Source organism: Hetaerina americana, unplaced genomic scaffold, assembly GCF_022747635.1.
Source record: "Hetaerina americana unplaced genomic scaffold, ioHetAmer1.1.p SCAF_6, whole genome shotgun sequence".
Taxonomy (NCBI): domain Eukaryota; kingdom Metazoa; phylum Arthropoda; class Insecta; order Odonata; family Calopterygidae; genus Hetaerina; species Hetaerina americana.
Genome location: NW_027287205.1, coordinates 65,866,507 through 65,887,618, shown reverse-complemented (window position 1 = coordinate 65,887,618; position 21,112 = coordinate 65,866,507). Strand labels below are relative to the sequence as shown.

Genomic DNA, 21,112 nt, shown 5'->3' with positions numbered 1-21,112 from the left:
GGTGCTTCTGCTGCCTTATAATTCCACCTTCAGAGCTTATAGGGATCGCCAAAAACTTATCTGTACATCGAAGGCTTCATGAAAAAATAACTAAGAATCACTCGTGGTATGAGAGATAATGGGATATTAAAGACATCACGGGGCGCATTGTCGTCTTCAATAGAGATGAGAACCTTATTGAGACCCTATTATATATATGAAGGGGTTTGGCAAGGCAAAATTTATGAGTACTAAATTATTATAAAGGCATTGAAGTTTAATAATGTTTTTCCGTCTTCATTCCAAATTTTCATTTATACCGATGGCTAGCTTTAGTGATAATGTTTAATGCATTCAAAATTCAAGTTATGCGCGTCAGAAAAACATAGCTTAACATTTATTTTTATCTATTGTTGGCTTCTGGAAACCCTTCCAAGAAATAATATTTTTAAAAGATTTAGGATTGGTGTTCGCCATACTTCAAATTTCCCTCTGCCTCGGTGTTTTCATGGCCCCCAAGTGAACGAAATCAAATAGTCATTGTTCCTCACCTGGTACGCAAAAGACTCGTCCTCGGGCAGTCCAAGAGGCTCTCATTTACATCGACACTACTGGTTGTGATCAAGTGGAGCACCGCCACAACCCCTGTCCCGCCGGCGCGGCTCTCCCGCCCGACTCTAGCGGAAAGTACGAGTGTAAGTGGATTCGAGCTATCGATCCTACTTTGTTTATTCTCCCGCCCCCGCCTTGACCACGTACAATCCAGCGCAGAGGAAAGTAGTCCGCACGTGCTCGCCACGCGTAATGCATGTCGCGGCCCCGCCTCTTTCCGAGTTCGTCCTTCCCCCTCCTCCTCCTCCTCTCCTCCCCCCTCTCGCAACCACCCCCGGCACCCCCCAGCGCTGCTGAATCATCAAGGAGCGACCTCACTCACACTCACCACCCCCCTCTCTCCCTCTTTCGCCGTTTTCACTGACCGCTTCTTTCGACCCTTTGACCTACTGATATTCGGAGGAGGGGACGGACGCTTTTCATTGGGTGACCTGCCCGAATGTCCATCAAGAGGCGTTAGCAAATTGTATCCTCACCCTCAACTGATCCGCATGTGAGCTATAACCCGCGGAGAGCCGTAAAGGCGAGAGGCGGGCACCAGCCATGAGCATGTATACCTACATTATTCTTTTATACGTGAATATTAGTGCATAATAGCCCTTTCATAAACGCGTCGGTTTACACAACCTATTTGCCTATTTACATCATGGAATAATGGGTGTATCGGAATAAATTTTTGGATTTCGTTTCTTTTTTATTTAGAAATCAGTCGTGGTTGTTTGAGGGAAGAACTAGTCATTTATCTATCAGCCCTGATGTCTATCTCTCCCTTATTTCACTCGAATGATCCAACCTGGCGATGAAGAAGCCAAAGAATATAAGGAGTCAAAAGGTCTACAGCTTAACGTCCCATCCGACGGACGGCGTACTCACTGAAAGTGCTCTCCACAAAGCACCTCACGTAGGGATGGGGATACCACTGAAGAATATCGGTCACCCCGATGCAATGTAGGGTCAAAACAATACCCTCGGTGTCACAAGTAAACTTGGCTGTTGTGTATCTTCCTAAAAGCATTAGCCTTGCTCACTGTGTGACTCTATTTATTTTTATTAGGAGGGAAATATTAAGATTCTTGGATGGAATAGAGTGAAACGGAAAATAATCAGACCTAAAAAGTTAATTAACTGCGCTGGATTTAAGGATATTTACTCTCATGTAACGCAGAGATTAGCATTGAAGACGAGCGTAACTTTTGGGTTGACAACCTACTCTAATCAGCCAATCATATTATATCTGCTTCTAAGTGCAGCAAGCCGGGGAAAGTTTTTATATTAATTTTCAGATTGGTCTCATCAGGGCATGTTAAACTGAGACATATAGTATTGGTACTGGTGGGTTATGAAAAGTGTCAGCTCGATGACCAATATCACGAGAACGGTTCTCGTATCTCTAGTTTACGACAACTGATAATATAATAACCTTGATAATACTAACCGGATGTCCCTTTGAATAATCCACCAGTAATACTGAGCGTACAAAACCAGAGCAAAGCAAGTGGGGCACTTTTCTACTCACGCAGTAGACTTTTCATATGGCAATGGGTAAAGCAGTGAGGACTTTAAAAGAAGAACCGCGTCGGGCAAAGAAGCTTTTAGAAAATGTGGAAGTTGATAAGAGGGAACTTCATTGACGATTTTCCGCGAGAAATATATACATGTATGGGCAGTAGTGCTGTATGAGTCGGAAACTTGAGGAAAGAGGATAATCATATTTGGATCCTCATGAGAATATTATCCGGAGCAGAATGAACAGAATTACGTTGAAAAAAGGAAAGCAAACAAAGGCAAGCATGGTTCGAGAAGATAATAAGGTGATTGAGAGACATTTAAAGAAGGCAGGAACAGTGGGCACAGGGCAATGTAATGTTGAAGACCGCGATAGAGGGGAGAACGTTAGGTAGGCGAGGTCTAGGGAAAGTAAAAGAATAGACATGTTGAACGTAATTAAGAGAGGTAGGATTGAAAAATATTCTGGTGTGCTCAAGTATTTAATGTCGAGTTAGGAGGGATTTATAAAAGCATTAGTGCTTAGTGCTCTGGGTACATGAACGTCTTTATCGCATGATTCTGAAAGTAGCTAACAGAGATAGGAGATTTGTTTACAACAAGAAGATGCGGTGCACTTCTTCAGTTTCTATGTACGGATCACGAATTAAATGAAAACAACTTAACAAGACCATGAGAATCGTATCTCATTACTGGCAGCGTCAACAGCTGAATTGCGTCGACGGTTGGGTAGAGTCATGTGGGGGGCGTGCACTTCGACGCCGGTTGGGAATGAAATTGTCCTTTTCCTCCTTCGGAAAATGACCTTCACTCGAGGTCTTTATGGTTTACATAGCCAATCCACACTTTTAACTCAAGCGAATTGACGTACGTATCGGAGAAATGCGACGCGAGGCGTGGAGGATGAATATATACCTCAATTGCAACGGGAAGTGAACACAATTCCTTGCGCCCTTTCGACCGAAGCACTGAGCTTTGAGTGCCACAAAAATTCATGCTGAGTAAGCGATGGTCACATAGAGTGTTTCAATAAAGATATCTCAATTGACGATGTGAATTTAGCGGGCATGGAAAACTTTTTTCGGAAATGACGTGGTAAGTATAACATGATAATGTACAGTTTGCACTGTCGAATTTCCCTTCATTTCTGCGCTGTTAATTTTCTGACATTAACACCTACCTAATAAAATGTATTATTATGCTACGTATGTAAATGAAGCATTATTTACTTCGTAGAGCCGCTTGAAATGCAGATCGCGTATGCAGAAATCAATAGTTTTTTTTAGTTTGAGGAATAATGGGATATACTATAAAAAAAGAAAGGATTTCTTACTTTAGGGAATGCAGATCAAGAGTAACGGGATCAAGGAAAAAGTGCCAGCTGAAAAATGTCCACTTATACATAAAACGAGGTGTACAATAATGTACTCAATTATTCTAATAGCGTCAATCATACAACATTTTTTCAAGTTCACTCAAATGTTTAAGGTATTTCTCGTCAATCACAATTAAGATAATGCATGGCTAATCCTTCTAGATAATATTGTATTACATTATGAGATTACCCACCCGCAAGGTTACCGTGACCTGAAGGATATTCTACTGAATTAAAAAGCGAAAAAAATTAGTATTTCTCAAGGTCACGCAATAACGAAGAGACAGACAGCAAAGGGATTTCACTTAGAAGGTAGCCAACAGCAAACATGTATTTCACTCACGCATACTCGTACGTATAGGTATATATTAGAATATAAAGCGAAATAGAAAAGAGAATTCAAAGCTATAGAAATATCAAATAATAATATTACAAGGGAGGTGAATCAGCCATGCTTTGGGTTGAGACACTGATTAATAACGAGAAAAATTGGACAATAATAACTTTATAAATGGGTAAAACTATATGCAACAAATATAACAAAACTATACAAAACCATAATAACTTTATAAATAAATAAGAAAGAATAAGACTGAAGAAGTAGAAAAAATGATAAAACCATAAACATAGTAATCAACCCGAAGGTTGGTTTGGTAGGTGAGAACTCACCTAGCCTGTTGGAATGTGAAATTCACACATCAGGGTAGGGGGTCTAGTTTCTGCCCGAGGCTTCCAAGTTTTGATACCCGAAAAATTATATGTGCAGCGCTGCTGAAGCTGAGGGTGCCCAAAAAGGCGTGCCTGGGAATCAAACTCGGGCCCTCCGGTCATTAGTAGTAACGCTCTACCCCTGAACACGTGGTGACTTGTGACACCAAACGGTTGAACTCACTAAGGAGGTGGAATAATATTACAATGATAACAATATTAACTTTGAGGAATAATATTACAATGATATTTTGGAATGCATTTATTGTAATTAAATATCCTAAAACTGTTTCATGTTACAAGAGGATACGGAAATGACCACATATTGTAGTTTTATGCGAAACGACTTCCCTTTGCTCTTTTTATAATACCGCAAAATAAATGAAGTAATTAAATCCCTGTCAACGAACCATCCCTTCATTATTCTCGGAGATATTTGATTTCCCTTCCAAAAATATTTTCACCGAACGATCGAAGAAATTCGTCGAAAGCCGTCGCGCAGCAGACATTTTACTTGGGAAAAATTAAACCAAATTTCGACAAAATACCCGATTATTTTTATTCTCTTAATCATAAAGGACAATTATTAATATGGAATAATTAAGATCATTCAATTGGAGTATATTGCACAAACCGAACAAACATTACCGCAAACGGTTATGTTTGTTTTGGCAAACAGAGTGCAACTGGTGCTGAGGTCATGAGGCACGTCAAATCAGCCATGGATTAATGACATTGTTGTCTGTGGCTGGGTTCGATCTAAGGGTATCCATATTACACACCAAGACTAAAACCGGCAGTCTTTCATGAGAAAGTAATGAATAGGGCTAATGTTCATAACTCACATGTTTTTCTATGGTCCAGTTGAACGTAAAAATTCACTGTGTGAAAGGTGCTCATCCTCCATCAGCTAATGAAGGAAAGGACATTTTAAGGCCTAAGAGAGCTGATATTTTTACGGAGAACTATAATGTAAAGAGTTGATACAGTAGGAATAGAAAATAACTTTGTTGATTCTGTACTTTTTACTCCAGCTAGGAAAGAAGCTGATTAAGTGGCACAATTGACCACATTTTTTTAAGTGCATGGGTACTATGGGTACTCGAAAATTCTTGGATTCGCCGCAATATGGCAAACGCTGTTAAGACACTCGCATTGAAAACATAGTGTAAGGCATCTGTAAATGGAATGTCATTAGCAATTAGTTATGCTTTTGATAACTCGATTTATGGTCGTGAACCGTGCGAGAGCAAATGGAATTGCTGAATCTATCTGTTCCAAAACCTACTCTTCTTATTTCGCCTCTGTTATCAAACCTGCGGAAATACTACGGAACCTGAATTACCTAATCGGTATCGTGAGTCAAATTTCACGAACAATACTTTTGTAAACCCTAAATTTAATTCTTCGTTGATCTTCGGACTACTGCGACTTCAAGGCTAGCAATTACAGGATGAACTTTACCCTTCCGTGTCATTTTTGTTACAAAACCGGTGCTTATAACTGAAATTTCTCAATTGCGAATTACTTATTTTTAGATGATTCGAAAATGGTCGCGCATATTTAATGTGGGGGCCAAAAAAATGCATCTAATGAGAAAGGTGAAACCCGCAAACTGGGTAGAGCCATCAGCTACTGAGGGCATTCCAAAGGTAAAAATGTGGTATGGATATAATTTTGTCGTATACATAATTAATTAAATATTAGCATCCGTTGCTCATGGAGCAATGTTTTTTTATTTAGGAATCAAGGGGAGACATATTATGGGTTAATTATTTCATCAGTGGCCATGAAAACGTGGGTTAGTTTCACCAATGACTCGCTTTCCTTGAAACATAAGCTTTGTCGTTGAAACTGCGGTCGGTATATATAAATACGTTGAGTAGAAATTACGTAGTTTATCGGGAATAGGTTCTAAATATCGGTAAGAAAGAGTGTATGGAAGGACAAATGTTCAAGACATTTAAACTTAAAAAGAGTAAAAAAAGGTTCATATTCTCGCTTGCTTGGAAAATGTGAAATACGAACGGAGAAAGAGAGAAATTTTCTTATTTCAAAACGGTTTTCCATTCCTGGGTTCCCGTGCCGGGTATTTTTCCTCTCATTCATCGTGATTTCAATTATTTTTCTTTTTTATCCGTAGAATATCAAATAAATAAATTACGAAAGGTGAAATTTCTATACTAACCTGACTCACGATGTTAAAAATAGATATTTTCACACAGCTATTTTTTTAACTGTACAAAAAACAAACCCAAGATTAATGTAAGCTGTATACTGAGATTTACCGTTATTTACCGCCTATGAAAGAGACTGAATTTTGGGCAATATCCGCCATTGTCCTAAAACCGTTCACGGTTGCAATTTCCAAGGCAATGCAAGCCTCAATCGGAGACTCTAAATGACAACGCTCGCTCACGATTTGACCATTTCCAACTATAACAATACTTCGAATCACACTTAAAAATGACCCCTTACACTTCCAATTCTAAAAGATCGTCATGTTATTGCATAAAACAAGGTCCAATAAAAAGAGAATATTATCTAAAAAATGGCATGTGTGGTAAAAGAAATATGCCTGACGTTCGCACTTGATTTTAAAACACTCTTTTTAACATTCGAAACGAAACGTCACGCTGAAAGAATTTCATCAACTTTCGTGGATTTGTTTTCAATCATTTCTAGTTTCAAGTGAAAGTGAGAGGAATTAAATATAAACCACGTAGCAATTTATCCAGCAATTGTTTTCAAGAGAAAAACGGCGTAAAGTTCTCTTCGGACAATGGTAACAGACTAAAGGTGCTCCAAAAAATTTGATTTTTTATTTTGAACTTTTATGTTTATTTCTGTAAAACTTGAGCAAGAGGAGTAAATCCAAAGTGAAGCCACTGACGGGGAACTATTTACAGCTTGAGCCACGAATGTTTACCGAATTAAAGAGAGAGATATAATGGCTACTGCAATGTTCTTGGCTGTTAGAAGTATTGCTTGCAGTGTTCTTAGCTAGGGCCTACCATATGGGCCCCTAGGCCCCTTTAGTTTAGGGGCAACGGTAAACCCCGCGAGATCTTTAAGGATTGTGGAGGGCAGGTGAAACTTCGCGAAGCGTTTCCTAATGGGAGGGGTTTCCCGTGGTGAAACAAGAGATATTCTTAATATCTAGAGGAAATCAAATGAAGTTAGACCGAGAGGAAGACGTACGATGACGATTTAGATATGGTGGGGGAAAGGAGAAAGTGCGGAATCAGAAAAAGTATCGAAATCGGAAGACGACAGCAAAATTGGCCGGGGGATATACGAGGGTCATCCGGAAAGTAGTACCCGTTCGTGAAATAAAGACACAAAAGTAAATATTAACAAACATAAAAAATTTTATTTGAAAGAGGATACTTTAAACTACTTCTCAACATAATCTCCAAGCAAATTAAGGCATTTGTCATAACGTGTGACAAGTTTCTGTATTCCTGCTGCATAGTCCTTCGCCGCCAGCTCATTGAGATACGCGAGGGACCCATCTTGCACAAATTTTTGCATAATGCAGATGGTGTTTAACAATTTCATGAACAATTGTTCGAGAAACATTGGGAAAATGCTCACAGATGTCATCAATTGTGACGCGCCGATCGTTCCTCACGAATTCGTCAACTGAGCTCACCAGTTGGTCTGTAATGACAGACGGTCTCTCCGAACGCTCATCGTCGTGTGTGTTCCCCCTCCCCATGTTGAAGTTGCGACACCACCGCCGAACAGACGACTCGTCCATTACATTGTCTCCATACACCTCCTTTAATTGGCGATGAATATCACATGGGCGAACGTTTCTTGCATTGAGGAATTTAATCACTGCCCTCACTTCACAACTGGCGGCGTTCTCAATTTTTTTAAACATTGTAAACAATCACAGAAACAACACAGGCAATGCTAGCGTCACGCAACTTGGCTCAGAGAAGGCAGACAAGCCACTGAAGCTATCTGACCTCGTCCAGCGGCTACTCGCGTCGTCAGCACTTCATGCGGCACGAACGGGTACTACTTTCCGGATGACCCTCTTATAATAATAGTGTGTGGTGTTCTGAATGAACACCATGGAGGCCAACAGAATGTAGTAAAAGATATTTAGGGCAAACAACGGTTAGTGGACGCAATATGAATAATATGATAGTCGTTATGGGCCGCCAACGATTTTTTTGTAGGCATGTTATTAATCCAATATTACCTTAAATCAAAGAAGAGCCCGACTAGCTCGAGTCATGTTTTCACTTCGTAAAATCAGACAGTAATTTTTCTTGAATTTTTCATCAGACGCCACGTTATATTCTGTTCGTATAGATGACTGACCTGGTGGGATGAGGACAGACCAGGTGACGTAAAAGCGTCTTTAATATGCGATTGAGAGAATGCAGAGTTTTTTACGCATTCAGCGAGTTTTATAAATATTTTCAAAGAGTGTTAATTTCTCCTGTGTTATGTAAATATTTAATGACATTTTGTAATCCACAAGGTTTGTAGAATTAAACATTTAGAATCTTTAAATAAATGAAAAGTATCATAATTGTTTAAAATGATGAACAGATCGCTGATTTGAAATATTGGAAAAGTTGGAAAGTTTTAATGCTTTGACTTCGTTGACTTCAAACAAATAAAAATGTTTTTCTTTCATGCTTTCATTCAGAATATGATTTAAACCTCCAATCATTTTTCAAAAATATGTATCTACTGGAAACGTGTATTCTATCTTGTCCATTCTAATTCTATATAAAAAAATCAAATGAAACTGCACCTATTTCACGGACAGTTGCTCAAAAATTGCAAACCTCTCCCCGTGATGACGCAAAAAGCACTATCTTAATGACTCAGAAAGTCGTGGTTTCATAGCCTGCTTCTCACTTGAACTTCATGGAGTGAAACCACGTATTCTCGTGTGTGGTAATACTCCCGGTGCAATTTAGTCACGGCATTGGGAGGACTTAAAACAAAGAACTTCACTTCCATCTATGGAAAACCTCAGCCCTTATGGCTCGCCTTCACTTCCGATAAGTTTTGCATCAGTTTTGTCCACCGGACTCATCCAACGATTCTCTCGTACTCGCAGGTGTTCCAAGAAGTGTACTTCGTCCTCTGCGTGGTGGAAGATGCCCTCGAATTCACACAGCCGAAAGCCTTCCGGGACTTGAAGACACTCATCAAGAAGATGAGAATGTACTTCTTCGAGTCCGTTTTCTTCCCTACGGGTTTGGTGAGTTTACCAAATTATTCCATAAAATTAGACTTACAGTAATCTTATATGTAACATTCATACTAAATTTCTGGTTATATCACCTATATCTGTTCTTTGATTTTTTTACTAATCACTTTTATAAATAATGCTATTTATGAAAAATAATGGAAACGGTTTTATTCCCGCGAATAGCGTTAGTTGGTTTGAAAGTAAATTTGCACTCGCAAATAAACTTCAACTTTCATGTTTCTCAGAAAGAACACACTATTATATCTCTATTCACAATGTTAAAAATATTTTTTAAGATGAAAAAAGGGGTAAAAATCTCTCTGTGATCAATTAGTATCTCTGAAATATCAAAATAATTGACTCCAATGACTAAATAAAAATAAATTTTCAGTTTTAGCCGTCTTCCTTGTGAAGAAATAAATTTCCACAATTCGCTAATATTTTATTTGGATAAGTGGATAATCCGTTTTCAATATTAGCTTCCAGAGGAGGAGTGAATACCTAAAAAGGTAATTTTTCAAATTTTCCAAAATTTGGTTATTTTGATTTTTATATATTGCCTGGAAGAGGACCTTTGGTGGAAAGTGGGCGGGGTTACGTGCAAATCAGCTCCCTCGCCCACCCACCTTCGTAGCGAGCATCAGTGTTCTGCTGAATCTCTTCCCCATGCGCGAGACTAATGCAAACTACTCGCCAAGTCCGTTTCTCTTAAGACATTAAAATCCCAAAAACAGAAACCTTGAATCATAAAATTCCAAATTGCTCGGAATCTGCGTTTTTTGTAATCGCCCTGTCTCGTGAAATTACTTCTTCGTCAAATTTAATAATGTTAGCGTTTGTTATCAAAATAAACGCTAAAATACAGACTTTCTTTGCACTCCAACCTGTAGGTTTTGTTCTCAGAGCATATACTTGATATTCAGTTACATTAAACTCTATATTCCGTAAGGGTAGATTATACATCCTACGGTCATTCCTTGCAAAATGTCACTATTCCATCAATTTATTATGGGGTTTAAATGATGTTTAAAATAAGCTTATTGTACTCTTTGCGTACTTTTATATCGCAAGTTTGAAGTATATATGTGAAAGATGCCTGATTTCCGTATAAGCTTTAATAGTAATGGGTACTTTATGGAAGACTTCAATGGTGTTGTCGTTTATTTCCGCGGCACCTTTGACCTGAGAACTCTGACCGGAACGCCAACGGCATTGTTATTACCCTGGCGAATGCAATAGAAGAGATGAGAACGCAGAAGAAATGCTTATACCGATCATTGACTTTGGTTCGTAATATGATTTCTCATGGGGTTAGAAAGGTACTAGTAATGCTGACTGGGGAAGAAGTAAAGATTTTGAAATGGATGCAATGTGAATGACTTCGTTCCTTAATGACAGCATGCAAATGTTCTCTATAAACCGAAAAGACGTGTGCGTAGAAATCCGTAATAGTGCACCGTGTACTTGCTTTATATAATTGTGTTTCCATCTACATCGACATAATACCTTGCAAGTCACCACAAGGGTGTGTGGCCGGGGATGGCCACCAGCCGTACATGAACGATCATTATACCTCCACACAGATATGATTACGATTATGCACTCGAATAAGTTTTGCATGCAAGAATATTCAATAGCAGGATACGTTCAAAAACTCTGAGAATAATGTTATTAAAATGGCTCTAATGTATTTAAAATTCATGCAGATTTTTGACAAAATATACATACACTACAAATACTAATGACCCCCTTCGCGCCTGCGATCATATCTATTGCAAAATGCATGCATATTCAAATATTGAATATATGTTGTCTTTTTATCAACTTTTAACAACTTTAAATGACGACTTACACTTAATACGAATTCACGTGGCTGAACTCTGAGATCGAGAACGATTTTATTATGCTGGCGATTTTAAAACACTATAAGTAATAATAGATAAAATTTAAAATGGAGCAAAAGAAGAGTAAAATGTTATGGTTTGCTGAATTTATCAACAAATACAAAAATAAGAACATCAGAATATCCTAAATTCGTATCAAAATTAAGAGATATAAACCGAAAATAATACTAAACCAGGCGAACCTCAAAGAAAATGAAAACTTCAAGTAAATTAAAAACAATCAACATCGGAATTGTGGCCAGAATAAATTTATAAGTCAAGTAAGTAAAACCGAGGTAATTACTAAAGCCAAAAGAATGCCTGAATCAAATGGTGAAGTAAGTTAGTTAGATCGAGAGACCAGAAGTCGGTAGCACGCAGGAATAACAAGCAACAATGAGAGGATAATCCAGATGATAAAGGCGCACGAGGGAAAGAAGGCAAAGAGTCTGGGAACTTCTATTCAAAGAGAGGACACACGAAGCGGAAGTCCTTCACTGCGTGAATGGACGATGGATTTTTTTGTTGCAGGAATAGTAAACTGAACGCAGACGTTGTAATACTCATTGGACGTATATTAATTGGCATTTTATCTAGTGAGACGTACGATGTAGTGTTCTGAATGTGTGTTGGTGAATGCGACAGTTCGTAAAATGTTTGGACGTCGTGTGACAACGAGCCTAAGAAGACTTGGCCACGGACCGTGCGGCTTTTTCAGTGGACAAATGTGACCCTTACAGAAGTGTTCTAGACGTCTGTGGAATGATAACATCTGCGCTAAGAAAAATTTGTGCAACAGGGGCATTCGATTGTGAATTAACAGGAGTTTTAACTTTCTGGTGTACGAGTTTCTCGTAAATATTTAATTATGAACATGCAAAAGATGCTAGAACCTCAAAGGTCCTCATAATATGTCGCTCGATGAAACCTGGGAGCTGCGAGAGAGAAATAAGAAGTCCTTATTGATTCAATGGAATCGCTTCGCCTAACCTTCGAAGACATATCTGTTTTGATGATGCATCAAAAACACGATAGTGGGATTAGTGACGAAGCTAATCAATACTCGGCAATCACTCACGCTCTGCTGCGTGATGGGATTCATTCCGGCATCTTGATGTTCAGCATGTCTCTATTAAGTAATATAATTAGATGTTGATAAATGATCCTAAGATCACCCAGCTATGCACGAGCCCATCTTTTTTTACTGTCTCGAAATGATATACGCACGTACACGTCATAAAGATCGAATCATTGACACTTTTTGTTAAAAAAAACGGTTCAATCTAAATCAGTCAGCTCAAATCTGCATTATAATTTTTTGAATTTTTTTATCATAAAATTATTGTGTCTTCAATGTATCTTCAACAAAAAATGCACTATAAATTTCCTAGACCTTAACAGCAATGATATATCTAATAAACTGAAATGGCTTGCGCTTTCTGATCAGCCGTAGAAATTTGTCGAAAACAATGATCTGGCATCTCTCAGTAGCTGTGCTAGGCCTAGTTATGCACGAGAAAGGTAGCCCAAGCACATACTGACGTCATGGATGTCTACGTCCTTTTCCGCCTCTTCTTTTGTACTGCTTTTGTTCGCGCCTGAATTGCGATGGCCTCTGCAGAGGCCTTACCCCCTTATCATAACATTCTGGACACACTTCTGCCTGTTTTTCGAACCTCATTCCTAAATGCAATTTTGTCTGGTGCCGCGAAGCAACAGTTCCAGTGACCGTGTCCCCCCCCATAGCAACGCTCTAATGGGGAACCAAAAGTCACGCAAATATGAGATCTTGGTGATCAGAGGGTACAGAATAATGAATGAATTAACAACGACAGTAAGTCCATTCTGGCTGCTTTGGCAATCGGTAATGCCCCCACACGAAATCCTTATATTTTCTAGTCGGAATAGACAAGAAGAAAGAGGCAGACCACCAACCAGTGAAATTAGTTTTCGTGTAATAAAGAGGATGTTGAGAAAAGGTTAATTAGAAATCTGTAAAAACAATATACAGAAGGGAAAGACAAATATGTTTATTAATGCGGAGTGAATTTGAAGTGTGGTGAGGAGTACGAGATGCATACTCACGTAAGTTACGGAGTAATTTAAAGCGGGAAGAATGGGAGTCAAGGGAGGGTAGCCATAGCAGAAGTTATATATGAAAAAGTACAGAATGAAGAAATTAAAATAAGTCGGAAGTTATTCATTAAAACATGAAATTAAACATTTGATAGGAAGGCATTAACTGGAGCAAATGTGATTGTAAATAGACTTGGGAAGTATGTTGCACGAAAATGGACATAAGAGATGTAACTAAGCGTTGTATGGATGCTCAACTAGACCTTTGAGAGAAGCAGATAAGTGGAGCGTGAGGTTTTGAGAGATGGAGGTTATAGAGAGTGAGTTTAGTTGAAGGAAAGCAACGGAAGAGGAAAAAGATATAGTCGGGGAAAAAGGAAAGTGTTAGGTAAACTCGAAAGAAGCAAAAGTGGATGAACAGGTGGTACCTAATAATATATATACGGATGTACTAAAAGTATGTTGCGCGAGTGAGAAGCTTAGGAGGAATTAATTTTAATTCATGATCATGTTGTATGTGGTTAAGTAATGCACGAATAATTGCAATAGTTCCATGGGACCGTCACCTAAATTGAATCAATTTATTACGGATATATAATCGTTTTAACCTTTGGAGAAATCGAAACCGACCCTCAGTGTCTGGAATTTCAAGATAATAGTTTAACTGTGTGACACATTTTCGGGTGAGGCCACCATATATTTTATGCATTTACACAAAAACTGAAGAAATATTAAATTAATAAATTCTGTAAATAATTGAGACATTTATTCTAAAAGATTACTCAAAACAGTCTCATACTGATTTCGTATGGCTAAAAAATGTTTTGTATTCTTAACGTATGAATTATCCCCGTGAGTTATTGAACGCTTTGGCAAAAAAATGACATCGAAGAAATCTTACGCATCACATGATTTGCGCTCCTTGAAAAAAAACTGCAAGTGTTTGTAGATGGCGCAGGTGCAGCCGCAAACTAACCGCAGCGATCTTTAATAACCATACAACGGCAATGATTGCAGCCGCATGGACTTGCGCCATAATCGTATCCGTGAGAAATTAGAGCCTCGGGGAGTGGTCGAGCCGGCTGCAAGCGAGTATATATGCATACTCCTATGATACTCAAAAGAGTTTAGTTGTTGAAACAGGCTTGAACTTCGAGGAGTTGAGTTCCGAAGGCAATCGTTTCAGTTTACGGCACATGTGCGGATATTTCGAAACGACCTTATCCTCACAGATCTGTTTGCAGTTTCCATTTTCATTTTGCTCTAAGGCGTAGCTTTGTGCAACCTCAATTTGATAGCATTTGACCCTAGTTAGGCAACAACTCGGCGTATTATACGTAGGCGATAATATTTCTATAGATTCAGTAGACTCGTGATATTTACCAAGTGCGAATCCTGCAGAAATCCCTGGAATATAACGCATGAATAGGGCAATAAAGGATGTTGAAAATTAAAATTATCAGTCAGCAAAAATTTCATTCAAATCTATATTAGGGTATGCTGGGGGATTCAGGTTTGGAGTCATTTGATTCACAAAGAAAGTGAGCAAGGCTATGAGTATTAGAAAGGTAAAGAACAAACGCGTTTGTTTGTGAAACGGAGGGAATTCTTGGGGTCCCAAATTATATTGACAGATCAGAAGACTAGGATAAAATAAGAAAGATAGACAGCCTTAGTGACAAGTTAGTGTATTTGGTATTCTCTCTCAAGATATACCATCACAAAAATGTCGAACTCAGGAATTATGATATTTTTAATTTCAGAAGTAAAACTTAATGATTTTATCCAGAAAAATGATCATTGCAAGATAGTTTTGTAGTAACGTTTTGTGCTGCTATGCATTCGTAGTTATGTATGAGGTCATATTTATGTAGAATTGCAAGTACCATAACATCATTACCGACACGCTCCCGTAGATGTAAATATGAGCAAAAGCGTGTTTGCCTTGCATGATTTTTCCCTGGTGATATTGTTGAAATAAAATGTAAACGTGCAGCTTGGGAGGAGTTCAGATAAAATATGTTTGGAATGTATTACATTTCTGCCGTGTTTTGGACCAAGATGGTCACAGTCGAAGGCATAACATAAAAAGTATTGCGATAAGCAAAGGAGCCTTCACAAGGAGGAGAGGAGTTGATGGCAGGAACGTTGAGTTAGGATGTAAGAAAAAGGTAGGTTGAAACTTTGATATAAAGCGTGGCTTTGTGTGGTGCGGACGCATGATCGTAGAAGCAAAATGCATAAGGGTAGATCGGAGGCTCTTGAAATGTGGATAAATATGGAAAAGGTGACATGGACAGGAAGGAAATTAAACGAGGACATTATAGGCATGGTGGGGAGGAGAGAGTATTGTTGGGTAAAATCCAAAGCAAGCAGGAAATATGGATGCGGGTCGTCCTGATTGGCAATGAAAGGTTGAAGACTGATAGAGGACAGAACGTTATGCAAGCGAGGAACAGCCATAGGAATGATTGGCATGCTGGACGGAATCAAAAAAAAGTATGCAGGATTAAATAGAAAACTTATTGTAGTGTCGGATGGCGGTTAGTGTTTTTTGGGAGAGTCAAAGAAATTTATCATTGTCCAAGTAATTTTTTAAGGAATATTATCATAAATTTGCTGTGATATTTATTATTTATTTATTTTGCAGTTACGTTGCAAATAGGAGATTTTCCTGGTGGCAACGGTCAAGTTTGGTCACTTATAACGAAAATTACATATATACACGCACTATAAAAATAGATAAGAGACAAAATATTTTTACATACAATGACACTTCCACATCACATACAGACAATTTTTTAATAGCTACAGTGAAGTTTATTACCCAGTGGCTGCTTTACATTTATACTTAAAACTTCTAAAACTGGATGGAAAGGGCTCAAACGAACCTCCAGGCAGCTGGTTCCAATCAATTATGGTTCTATTTAAAAAAGAGTATTTTTTCCTATTTGTTTTTTGCGTCCTTATTTTTACTTTGAATCTATGGTCGTTTTTTCCCTTAAAGTTATAAAGATGTGTAAAAAAGCGGTAATAAATAATGGTAAAAAATTAAGCAATTTAATCTCAAAATTCATCAAAAGATAGGTAGACTACCGCTGAGGGTAGGTTTTGGATGAGCATACAGATATACTACATATCTTATCTTCACCCATAACGACACAGTGTGACACCCTTCTCCCCATTCTGCATTTAAATGCGGAAGGAGAAGAAGATAGATGGATGTATAAATTTATGATATGCATAAATAAATTAAAATAAATGAAATAAAACACCCTTTTTCAATTCCGCATTCTCCCCACATCCCTGCCCAGCGCCTACTCTTATGTGCTCTTAAAAAACAGGAAGGTCATTCATTATAAGTGTTGTTATTCGTGTGGATTGCACGCAATGGCTTGGCAAGGTCACGTTAATTTTTTTTTCGGCATCCCAACCACGCACACGGAAACAACTTTGAAACGAACACGATCTGCACACTCAGGATGTCATTGACATATGAAGGCAGAACAGATTCAAATATTATTAATTTTTTACACCAGGATTTCTTTTTTTATTTGGAATGACTTCGCATATTGCTGAATTTTTTCGGCCAAATTATCGTCAAGGGTGTGCTTTCAAACCTAATCTTTTAGGAGTGATCTACGGGGATTCTTTTTGTTTTTAGCTCTCATGACCCTCATCTCTTCTTGCGTTACTCTATTATCGAGCCCAACTTGATTCTCCTTATTTGTCCTTGACCCCTGAGAGAACGTTGATCAGTAATTGCTTTAAGTGGTGGCAACGAACTGCTTTCAGTAAGTTATATTTTTGGGAGGGTCATTGAAAAATCGAAGTTATTATTGAGGAATTAATTCTATTGAGATTTGCTTCAAGCAACTGCTAATTTCACTTGTTGTTAATCATTGCAGGAATGGTTTAACAATGGGATTGGTTCAGTAAATATTCGAAACACTTAAGAAAAATTGAATATAATCTGTCAAGACGCATGTCACTGTGCTGCAAAATTTTTTTTAAAAATTGAAACAAACAATTGATAATAAACTAATGCGTGTGTTTTTTATACCACCAGCATAAATGGAGTTATGAAGCCGTTTAATGAAGTTATTCTATTTTCTTTAAAAAGCATACATCATATGAGTGTAAATAATTCATAATTTAATCAAATTTGCATTAGTAAAGATTTCACCAAAATTACATATCTATTTATTCGTTCTTTCTGTCAGAGAAAATAGCTTTCCCAATTCGCTAGTGTTTTAGGATATTCCTGAAATTTGTATCCTTTCTTCCTTTCTCCTTTGTATCCTTTCTGTATTTATTTCTTATTTGGAACAGTTATGGAGGAATTTTTCAAATTTTGTTGAAACACACCCGCTCTTCCTTAACAAACGGAGCCAAATACCCTTCCCGATCTTGTAGCCATGAAAGCGAAAGCATTTTTCCAGAGTTTTATTGAGCACTATTAGAAAGAGACACTTTACACTAATAAATTTCTTCGCTTATAAGATTTTCGTTCATTAAACGACCCAACACGCATGTGTCAATCATCTGTTTACTGTCCTTCGATCCTGGCGCCCTAGTTGGTCCGCGCTGACCGTGAAATCGAAGTTGAAATGCTACGGACCATCGTTCTCTGTCCTAAAATTATCTGCACTTTCGCGAATATTTTACTAGACAATGAAATACTTCCCACTAATGGAGGGTGTGATTTTTTGACGGATATTTTTTTTTTAATTCTGAACTGCGAGTTCCAGAAAATTGAATGGAGGTGACTCAGCGACGTTACTGCCCTGGTCCACACCTCCAACATTTCGGGCGTCAATTTTTTTCTTGTATTTCCGCCTAGTTTCCGAGAATCTCAGAGACAACTTCAGAATGTATTATCCCAAATACTTCAGTTTTCTCTATGCTGCTTCTCTTAACGTCGTCATGTCTCTCCATCCAGGAAGTAGTCTCTTATGGTATTATTTCTGGGAAAATAAGACATCAATTCTTTTCAAGAGCTACCACATTTTCCGTATTCTAAAGGAATGAAATACCTGTCGGAGTCCTGTCCTTCGGGCATCACACGCAATAGAGTAATTTTTCTTCTTCCCCCATCGCAGCCTTCCTTCACCGCAGCGCGCTCTTCGCTTCACCACGGTAGGGAAATTATTCAGCTTCAGTCGGAAGAAGTTAGGTATACATATTTCTCCCAAGTAACCATCGCAATCAGTATTGCATATGGGTAATTCTGCGCTACTTTGGGGAATAATGGGGGTACAAATTTAGGATCAATAAGCTAGAAGTAATTATTCTCTATTATTCATGGTATAAAATCTCCTTGTTATAAGTCCCTGTTCATGAATTCTTTGGAACGCATTCCTTAAAGAATAAATAGGAAAAATAACTTCCCTATCTTAGGCAATGGATGTCATTTGAACTTCAGAAAATTGCCTGAATTATTTCTTACTTAAATTGTGTAACACTGGTTGAATTTGCGCTACTCGTAATTGTCTCAGATATCAGAGAAAAATATGAGAAAAACAAAAACGTAGGTATTTTTTTATTTTTCTAATCAGTAAATATCCAAATAAAATCACCCAAAACATTTAGGTTGGCATTAATTCACGGCGTCTTTTTCCTTCAATTTTACCGAAAGATATGGAAGATTACATTTTATTGGAAATCGTCATTTTTAAAAAGATACCACAATTGAACTAAGACTTTGCATATGTTACTGCACGACTTATATTTATACTTTGAAAAGCAGTAAGCGTATTCCACTTATCATCTAAATTAAAGAGATAACGGCAAAACTTTGGTCTGGATTTGGTCCATGCCTATAATCTTCATAATGACACATGATCACTAAAATAAATGAATAAATAATATCGGATGTCAGGTTGTGTTTTATTAGGAGAGACAAGAAAAAGTATCTTTGTACTATTGTAGGCTGTACTCATACAGGTATACGTAAAACCTACCCAAACTGGAGGAATACCAATAATAATAATGATCTCCTCGCATTGAAATTGATGTTGAAAAAATAATCGCGGATGGAGATGCTTTTTTACATTTCCTTCTGCAAATCATTTTTCGAAGTGGTATTGCCCAACATTAATACCTACACTCATTATCAAGATGGCTGAAATCTATGTGAAATTTGGATGGCGGTAATAACGGGAAACATGCCCAAATGGGCCCCAAAATGCGCGGTTTTCTATATTTTTTCAGCCTGATGAATGGGTGCCATCATAAAATAGAAAAGCGTTGGCGCGAGTAGCCACAGCCTTGAGAGTTTCGTCACAACAAATTACCGCCTGAAACAGGCGTGTAACTCTATCAAAAAATTTTGATGGATTTCCTAAGCATTCTTCCATCATATTACTGCATCAAATTTGATATATAACAAATTCAAATGTACTCTACATAAAATACTGTACAAATCAACTGCCGCGAATCATAAATACAATATGATAATATTCATTACCGCTCTAATAATTCTAGGGGATTTCACGCTTGATATTTTGAGAAGCCGTGCCATGACAAATAGCCAAATGCCTATGGCAATAACAAAAGTCAATGAAAAGGAAAGGACTGAGGAAAAGATGAAAGTCAAGACTCTAAGATCAACACCGTGGCGCTCACAATCCTTTTAATTTTGCTAATGGTTCTCTGTGCACGTGGTAACTTTAAAAGCAGTGTTCATCCTCATATTTATTGAAAATTGGAAAAGGTCACGCTGTTCCTTTATGTGGAATTTCTGCTCCTTCATGAATGCAATATACATCACCAGTTTTAAAAAGATCGGCACTCAAAATGTTTTGGATATATTTTTCAAGCAAGTTTCACCCCCTATCTCAATTAAGAATACCTTTATACCTGCCTATTAAAGGGGAAAAAAGTATGAATTACCTAACTCTAGGTAAGGAGAGACTTCACCACTTACTAAGTAACCGCGACGTGTAAATTTCACGTATTTAGGCCAGGAGGCTTTTACCCCTTTCTCCAACATTTCCTCCGTAATATCTGGTCTCTAGAAAATAAAATATCTCAAGTTTTGGTCTTCGGTATAGCTTACCCAGGACCCAAGTTTCAGGACTGAAATCTGAACTCACAAGGCTACCACACTAATGAAATACTTCAATAACTTAGCGAGGTTGTGTCAGAATATTTTACAAGACTTCTCCGCTCGCCTGGACGTCGAAAAAAAGCAGTCAGTCTACGAACTTGCTTCGCTATGGGTGACCCAAGGCTTGGACCGGAGTGTCTGCGGTCAGCGGTCGAAAGTCCTACCCGAGAAATCATCGTACGATAGCCGTGCAATATGGGGTCGTGATTGTGTATAATCAAGTTTCATTCTCATGGTTGACGACGAATAGAATCAGCCAGTCGGCGAACTCACATTGCGAAATCTCCTCACGTTTCGACTCTCCTCGTGAGTGTCGTAACGCCTTGCATGTGCATAGTGTAGGGGAAGGACGTAACGACAGCCCGTGTGGAGCATTGGATTCAACGCTAAGCCTGCTCAGGACGTTTGGAGGTGAGCAGCTTAAAAGAGTTGATCCGACAGGGAGGAAAACCTTTCTCCCTTGTGTCGAAATGGCATGAGTAGATAGTTCGATGCGTCCTTTCGTCCCAAGCGACCGTCGCTACTTCTCTTCTCCCCACCCTTCCTAGGTTCGATTCCTATTTCAACGGCAGAGGAGCTTTTTGAGCGAGCGTGAAAAGTTTTTCCTTCTTAAAAAAATATTTGCCCGACCCTCG

The 21,112-nt window shown here is 38.3% G+C and overlaps 1 protein-coding gene and 1 long non-coding RNA gene across 2 annotated transcripts in view; one reads left to right on the top strand and one right to left on the bottom strand.

Moving 5' to 3' along the window:
* Nucleotides 1-640, bottom strand: part of LOC139695288 (uncharacterized) — a 46,284-nt gene extending 45,644 nt beyond the window's left edge. The window contains exon 1 of the long non-coding RNA XR_011702298.1: nucleotides 531-640. This is a non-coding gene — a long non-coding RNA (uncharacterized lncRNA). The remainder of the gene's footprint in view (nucleotides 1-530) is intronic.
* LOC139695287 (androgen-dependent TFPI-regulating protein-like) overlaps nucleotides 1-21,112 on the top strand; it is a 63,272-nt gene that overhangs the window by 18,351 nt on the left and 23,809 nt on the right. The window contains exon 2 of the mRNA XM_071593984.1: nucleotides 9,273-9,416. Within this exon, the coding sequence (XP_071450085.1) occupies nucleotides 9,273-9,416 (144 nt within the window). The remainder of the gene's footprint in view (nucleotides 1-9,272; nucleotides 9,417-21,112) is intronic.